An 8,544-nucleotide genomic window follows, 5' to 3' on the forward strand; every position below is an offset into this window, starting at 1 on the left:
GAGACCATTCTGGCTAACACGGTGAAAAGCCCTCGCTACTAAAAATGCAACAAATTAGCTGCACGCGGCGGCTGGCGCCCGTAGTCCCAGCTACTTGGGAGGCTGAGGCCGGAGAACGGCGTGAACCCGGGAGGCGGAGCTTGCAGTGCGCCGAGATCAGGCCACTGCACTCCAGCCTGGGCGACTGAGCGAGACTCTGTCTCAAAAGAAAAAAAAAAAGAGAAAGAAAAAGAAAAGTCTCATATCAATGATCTAATCTCCCACGTCAAGAAATTAGAAAAACGATCAAATTAAACCCAAAATATGTAGAGGAAAAAAATATAAAGATTAGAGGAAGAATCAATAAAACTGAAAACAGGAAAACAATTAGAATAAACAAACTAAATGCTGATTCTTTGAAAAATCAATAAATTGGTAAACCTAAAGCTAAACTAACCAAGAAAAAATAACAGAAAACACAAATTGCCAATATTAGGAATGAAAGAGTAGACATCACAGACATTAAAAGAATAGTAAGGGAACAGTACAAACAACTCTTTATAAATTCTAAAATTTGGACAAAATGGACTAATTTCTTAAAAGGCAGAAATTATAAAGTTCATTCAAGAAGAAATAGATAATGGAAAATTTTCTGTATCTATTAAATAGTTAATTTTGTAGTTTAAAACTTCCTGTAAGAAAACTCCAGGCCCTGGACATTTTACAGGCAAATTCTACCAAATATTTAAGGAAGAAATAGCACCAATTCTATACAATGTGTTTGAGAATGTGGAAGAGACAGGAAAGCTTCCTAACTCATTTTATGAGGACAGCATTTATCTAATACCAAACCAGACAAAGAAATTACAAGAAAACTACACCCTGATATCTCTCATAAATTTTGATGCAAAAATCCTAAACAAAATATTTGCAAGTCAAATCTAGTAATATATAAAGGGAAAAATATGTCACAACCAAATGGGGTTCATTCATCCCAAGAATGCAGTTTGTAATGAATAAAATTAAAGAGCTAAGTAAATGGAGAGATATATTATATTCATGGATTGGAAGACTCAACATTGTTAAAATGTCAGTTGTCCCAAATTTAATCTATAGATTTAACATAGTCCCTCCCCTCCCCAAATCCCAGTAAGTTGGTTCTAAAATTTATATTAGAAAGCAAAGGAACTAGAATAACCAAACAATTATAAAAAAAATTAACAAAGTCAGAGGAGTCACATTACGGAATTTCAACACTAACTATAAAGCTACAGTATTCAAGACTATGTGGTATTGGTAAAGGATAGACATATATATCAGTGGAACAGAATAGAGAGCCCACAAATAGATACACACAAATATAATCAACTGATATTTGACAAAAGTGTAAACGCAATTTGATAGAGAACGGTTTATAACAAATGGTGCTGGAATTATTGGATGCTCATACGCAAAAAAAAAAAAAAATCTCAACCTCAACCTCACACCTTATCCAAGAATTGACTCAAAATTGTTCATAGAATGAAATCAAAAATGGAAAACTTCTAGAAACGTTGTTTTCTATAGGGCAAAATCTGCATGACCTTTGGTTTGGTGATGAGTATTTAGCTATGTTATCAAACATCATAATCCATAAAGGAAAAATGATAAGTTAGGCTTTATCAAAATGGAAAACCTTTGCTCTGCAAAAGACACTGTACGAGAATTCAAAGACTGGGGAACCTACTTGTATATCAAATATCTAATAACAAATTTATACCTAGAATATATAAAGAACACTTGAAATTCAATGTTATGAAAACAAACAACCTGGATTAAAAAGCAGGCAAAGGATCTGAACACACTTCACCAGAAAAGATATATGGATAGAAAATGAGCACATGAAAGATGGTCAACACAATTAGTTATAGGGAAATGTAATTAAATTGAATTACGACCACAATAAGATACCACTACATAACTGTTAGAATGACATCCCCCACCAGAGTGGTTACATTTGTTACATTCAAGCCTACATTGACACAGCATTATGACCCAAAGGCCATAGTATACTCTTGGTGTATACATTCTATGAGTCTTGACAAATATATAACATGTATCCACTATTGTAGTATCATATAGAATAGTTTCACTGTCCTAAAAGTCCTCTGTGTTCTGCCTATTAATCCCTCCCTTCTCCTAGCCCCTGGCAGCCCCTGAGCTTTTCACTGTCTTCATAGTTTTGCCTTTTCCAGAATTCCAGTTAGAATCATACAGTATGCAGCCTTTTTAGATTGGATTCTTTCACTTAGCCAAATTTACTATTGACTCTTCAGAAGTGTCAAGGTCACGAAAGACAAGGAAAGACCAATAAAAGGTCAGGCAACCAAGAAGATATAATAAAATGCAACGTGACATTCTGGATTGGATCCTGGAATGGAAAGAAGACATTACTGGATAAACAGGAGAAATTTGAATAAAATCTCTAGTATAATTAATAGTATGTATTTTACCAATGTTAACTTCTTACTTTTGATAAGTGTATCATGGTTATGTAAGATGTTGACACAGAGGAAGTTGGGTGAAGGATATATGGGAACTCTCATATCTTTGGAACTCTCTGTAAATATAAAACCATGCATGGTAAAATAAAATGATAAAAATGGTTTTGGTTATAGAAATACGTAATTTACATCTAATATATATTAAAGAAGTAAAACTGTAATATGCATGTTTTTAAAACTCCTCTAGCTAGGAGTAGTGGTGCATGTGCCTGTGGCCCCAGCTACTCAGGGAGGTGAGGTGGGAGGATCACTTGAGCCCTAGCAGTCAAGGCTGCAATGAGCTGAGATAGCACCACTGCACTCCAGCCTGGGTGACAGAGCAAGGCCTCTTCTCAGAACAAACAACAAACAAACAAAAACTCCTCAATGCAGTTTAAGATGTGATTTTTCTTGTCCTTTTAGTATACCCCTTTTAGGATGTATATCAAAACATTGTTTAAAAGTCACTTATAGTAATTTTCTGTGTGGTCATGCCACTAACTTGAGAGACAGCCAGGGTCAAGTGCTTCTGTTTATTTTAAATTGAGGGAATTGTGGGGTTTTTCTTTCTGATTTCTTTGAACTATGTAAAAATAATTACATATATATAGTCTTGCTTCCATTCCAGTTCCGTCCCTTCCTGTTCCCTCCCTCTCCTTATAGATAACCATCTTTATGAGTTCGCATTTTCCCCCTAGTTTTTTCCTGAAATTTTAAGCAAACTATCTCCTTTCTTACAAAAATACTTTTCTGCAGCTTGCTTTTTTTCACTTAACACATATCCTAGAGATGATACCATATCAGTAGAGAGCTTCCTCATTTCCTTTTTATTACTGCATCATGCATTTTCACAGTTTATTCAATAAGTTCCCTGTATAGTGATGAATACGTAACCTAATGAATGATTGACAGTGACTCCTCGGGATAGATCCCTAGAAGTGATACTGCTGAGTCAAAGGGTAAATGCATATGTACTTTTGGTAGGTATTGTGGTAGTGTTATACCAGTTTGTATCCTCACAAGCAAGTTATAAAAGTTCTGTTTTTCTACATGCATATTGTCAAAATGTTGGATTTTTGCTAATCTGATTAAGTGAAAAATAGCATTTCAGCACAATTTAAATTCGTATTCTTTTTATAAAGTGAAGACTCATTATTTAAAGGCCACTGCATTTTTTTGGTGATTTGTCTACACATATATTTGCCCATGTTTTTATTGAAATGTTTATTTCAGTCTTCTACATTCTTTGTATAATATGAATATTTGCATTTCCCTGTGATATGTTTTTTATTTGTTTTTTTGACTTTGCTTATAAGAATTTTTTGCCATGAAGATTTTTTATTTTAGTAAAGGTTTCTTGGATTACTAAATAGCAAAATTTTATACAACAACTTAAGATTCCTATAAAAATTAACATTATTTCATTATTATGTATTGAGTCCTTACTCTGTGCTAAGCACTGTTATTTGGTGTCCTGGAAGCAGAATTAGCTGCATTTAAAGGTCAAATGCTCCTGTCACAGCTTAGGTCTTGAGACATGATTTTGGTGATGGCTGCCTTTACATCCCTGTTTCTCAGAGTGTAAATGAGGGGGTTGAGAATTGGTGTAAGAATGGCATATACCACATTGCCCATGATGTGGAAGTCAAGGGACAGGTCAACCCTGTAAGCCACGTAGGCTATAGCAATAGATGAGTAGTAGGTGCCCACCACCAGGAGGTGGGAGCTGCAGGTGGAGAAGGCTTTTGCCCGTCCTTCTCGGGAACTGATGCGAAGCACCGAGGCCAAGATGTGGGCATAGGAGAGAAGCACCAGGAGAAGGGGGAGGAAGGACACCACCATGGCGATGCAGAAGCCCATGAGGATCTGGAGGGTGGTGTCAGAGCAGGAGGCCTGGACTACAGCCAGATGATCACAGAAGCAGTGGTAGATGTAGGCAATCCTGTTGTATGTCATCTGGGAGGTCCTTACTACTGCTGGGATGGGCAGGAGGAGGGCAGTAAGCCAGGCACTGGCTGCCAAGGTAGCATTGGTCTGTGGGTTCATGAGGACAGGGTAGTGCAGTGGGTGGCAGATAGCCACATAGCGGTCATAGGCCATGACCACCAGGATGAAGGCTTCTGAACATGTAAAACTTTGGAAGAGGTACATCTGCAGTAAGCAGGAAGAAAAGCTGAGGAAGCGGTCCCCAAGCAAGAATAGGGACAGCATCTTGGGGACAGTTGTCGTGGTGAAAAGGATGTCCAAGGTGGAGAGATTGATCAGAAAGAAGTACATGGGCTTGTGGAGGCTGGGCTCTGCCACCAGAGCCACCAGAACCAGGGCATTACCCATCAGGATGAGAAGGTAGAAGAGGAGGAAAATAAAAAACACAGGGAGGAAGAAGATCTCTGGCAGAGAGGGGATGCCCACCAGATAGAAGATGGGTGAGCCATCCACTGATTCATTACAGGCTGTGGCATCCATGGTGAGACAGAGCTGGATTTCTCAGAGATGAGCAGCTGGAACATCTAGACACTGGAAACATCTGGAAACCATAGAAACAAAGGATTCTGGAGTGATAATTCTATAATGTTTACTCTGTAGGTAATATAAGCACAATTATTTACAACCAACTGTGGAGGACTGATGAGGGGCTATGGTATTGACTTTTACCATGTGAACCCAAAATTTGTCAAATATTGATTATTAATTAATTAATAACCTACCAAATAGAAGTCTGTACACTTTGTTTAGGTGATGAAGTGATCAAAGTGAAGAAGGCAGGCAAAGTTCTTGTCTTCCCAGAGTTTATATTTTACTGGAAAAATCAAATCTAAACAGTTGATTGTTGAATAATAATTATGAAAGTGCTTTGGAAAGGCTTCTGCTGGTCTTCATCTAAGGTTCCATGCTGTGTGGTTTAGGTTGATGTCAGATCTCATAAATCAAGTCCTTAAGCTCATGTCTCTACTTTTGCACTCACTCAAAGTTCTACCATGTTCCATTGAGGGGCTCCTTTCTCCAAGGCTGTGTGTAATATGCAGCTGCTCACACTCTTATTAAGTCTTGTATGCCTTGAGTAGTGGTTCTTTCTGACTCCATTTAAGCTAGGTGTCTGGACTTCGGCTCCTGCATTGGATATAATAGACCATGATAGCCCAACACTTTCACTGCAACGACTAGGGAAACCTGGATAAATTACACAAATCATATTTTTAAACAAATTGAGGAATATGGGTGCCATAAGGATGCGATGAAGTCAAACTCCAATGGGTGGGACCCTCCAAAGTTAACTAATAATCACCAGCTCTTTTGTTCTCCAGGAGTATTTGATTTGGGAACCATAGTGTGGCTGAGACTTGGACTAGGCAGAGAGTCATATATGAGAGAAAGAGAAACCAGTAAGACTTGCGATTGTTAAAAAAGGATTAGCAAAACATATTGGAAATTTGAGGCACTCTAAATGCATAACAAGTTTTCCCTATGGGACATCTGAATTCTGGCTATGCAAGGGAGGCTAGAAAGCTGGGCTGAGGGCCTCTAAAAGACAAAACAAAATCTTCTATGATTCCCATGATGCTTAAGAGAATAGAGGAAGAGGGATTTCCTCACACACACACTGGTATTTCCTCTCAAAACATTTTACAAAGATTTGAAGCTATGTGTGTATGTAGTGGGCGGGGGGAAAGGAGGGACAGGGAATGCAGCTAACGAATTAAGCTCAAAACCACCAAAGGATAGATGCAAATCTCCCATACTCCTTCAGGGCTGAGGAGACAAGGATCAACCAGGCTGTAAGCTCAAAACTCAGGAGGGTCATAACTTCAGAACAAGAACAAGCCAAAGTTGGACTAAATTTTACTAGAACTGAAACTCAGCCCTAACCTAACTCAAGCCTTAATTGGCTTTAGGTAGCCAGCCTACCTTACTCTACCTGCCTAACAAAGAAAAGGGAGGAATCTGTCTGATGAGAGACATCATCTGGGGCCTCTATGAATCTAATATAAATAATATTTGGTGCACAACATGAATTATTGCAAAAGGCAGGAAAATGTGACCAACATATATTTTATCAATATATGATAAAAGTTGACATACAGATGATCCCATTACCTGAGTTAGCAAACAAGGACTCTAGTATAACTATGTTTATATATTAAAGAAAATAGAGGAAATGTTGATAAAATGGATTTTAAAATGGACAATTTCAATAGAAAATTGGAATCTATTTTAAAAAGAATCAAGCAAACATTCTAGAAGTGAAATATCCAATATTTGAAATTAAGAACTCACTGAATAGGTAAAATAGCAAACTGGACACAACAGAAGATAGGATTAGAGACCTGGAAAGTAGATCAGTAGAAGTAAATTTTACTTCGCTCAAAAAAGACAATAATAAATACAATACAAAGAGAATAAGAAAAGGCAGGAACCAGACTAGAAGATATTTTCCTATTTTCAATATATTTATCGAAGGCCATGCATCCAGTATATATAAAAACCTCGACAACCAGTAAGAAAAAAATAGATAACCTAATAGACAAATGGGTAAAGACTTGAATAAGTGGGCACTTTACAAAAGAGAACATCCAAATGGCCAATAAGCATACGAAAAAATTAGCCTTCTAGAAACGTAAATTAAAATACAGGATGTTAATAGTACATACTCACTAAAATGGCTAAACTTAAAAGGACCACAAGTGTTGGTGAGATATGGAGTAACTGGTACCCTCATACATTGATGGTAACTAGTACAACCACTTTGGATAACAGTGTGGCCACAACTTCTTAAACTTATGACTCAGCAATTTCACATCAAGACATATAACCAAGAGGTAAGACAAGGTATTCAGCTATTTTTGTTTGTTCATTTGTTTAAGGTACTCAGGTGTAATAAAGCCCAAAACTATTAGGGATGAATAATATATAGATAACTATAGATATAAATACAAATCTATATAGAGATACAGCTAAAGATATAGCACATTTCCAGCAACCCAGAAACGGCTAGTGATACAGCTAAAGATATAGCACATTTCTAGCAACCCAGAAAGCTCCCTTGCACCAGATCCAATAAATTCCCCTACCCCCAATGTAGCTATTGTTGTGCGTTCTGTCACCATTGGTTACATTTTTCTGTTTTTGATGTTCCTCTAAACGGCTTTTGTTAGGCTGGGCATGGTGGCTCACACCTGTAATCCTAATACTTTGGGAGGCTGAGGCAGGCAGATCACAGGAGTTCGAGACCAGCCTAGGCAACATGGCAAAACTCTGTCTCTACAAAAAAATTTAAAAATGAAAAATAAGATTTTAAAAAAAAAGATAAGGCTGGGTGCAGTGGCTCATGCCTGTAATCCCAGCACTTTGGGAGGCCAAGGCAGGCAGATCATGAGGTCAGGAGTTTGAGACCAGCCTGACCAACATGGCGAAACCTCGTCTGTACTAAAAATACAAAAATTAGCTGGGCATGGTGGCGCATGCCTGTAATCCCACCTACTCAGGAGGCTGAGGCAGGAGAATCGCTTGAACCTGGGAGGTGAATGTTGCAGTGAGCTGATATTGTGCCACTGCACTCCAGTCTGGTGACAGAGCAAGACTCTGTCTCAAGAATAAATAAATAAATATATACATACATACATACATACGTGTTTATTGTCATATTACAGTAAAAGGAAGGGCAAAAGATGCCTTTTGTGAGGGGACTTGCTTCCAGATTGGAATCTAAGTTAAAGGTGTGTTCTACCCAATAGCAGAAACAGAAATTGGAGGATGTCCCTGTGTAAGAGCATGACTTTTGTTCTCTCCTATCAGCTGCGCTGTTCAGCAGGTGTTCCTGATTAACCATGTCATTATCACTATCCTGTAGTCTTCCCTAACCCCAGATAAGATGGTACTACAGGAATCTGGAAACTTGGGAGTCTTGGGAGCCATTGTTGCTAGAGAACATCTTGTGACAAGTGCCCAAAGGCAGAAGACCCCATCCTAGAGGTTGTTCTCCCCCTGTCAAGGAAGAAGAGATGTGTGCTTTTGTCTGCCCACAGAACCAGAGATCTTTAACTGA

General features: G+C 38.1%; 1 protein-coding gene across 1 annotated transcript; it reads right to left on the minus strand.

Moving 5' to 3' along the window:
* Positions 1-3,972: 3,972 nt before the first annotated feature.
* LOC112607085 (olfactory receptor 2AT4) lies at positions 3,973-5,002 on the minus strand. Its single transcript, XM_025358148.1, has one exon. The coding sequence runs from the start codon at positions 4,965-4,967 to the stop codon at positions 4,005-4,007; it is 963 nt and encodes a 320-aa protein (XP_025213933.1). The 5' UTR covers positions 4,968-5,002; the 3' UTR covers positions 3,973-4,004.
* Between the last annotated feature and the right edge of the window lie 3,542 nt (positions 5,003-8,544).

The sequence above is a fragment of the Theropithecus gelada genome, chromosome 14 (assembly GCF_003255815.1).
Source record: "Theropithecus gelada isolate Dixy chromosome 14, Tgel_1.0, whole genome shotgun sequence".
Taxonomy (NCBI): domain Eukaryota; kingdom Metazoa; phylum Chordata; class Mammalia; order Primates; family Cercopithecidae; genus Theropithecus; species Theropithecus gelada.

Bases quoted from the DNA above. Each gene is read 5' to 3' on its own strand.
- LOC112607085 (XM_025358148.1), bottom strand. From the start codon at position 4,967: ATGGATGCCACAGCCTGTAATGAATCAGTGGATGGCTCACCCATCTTC.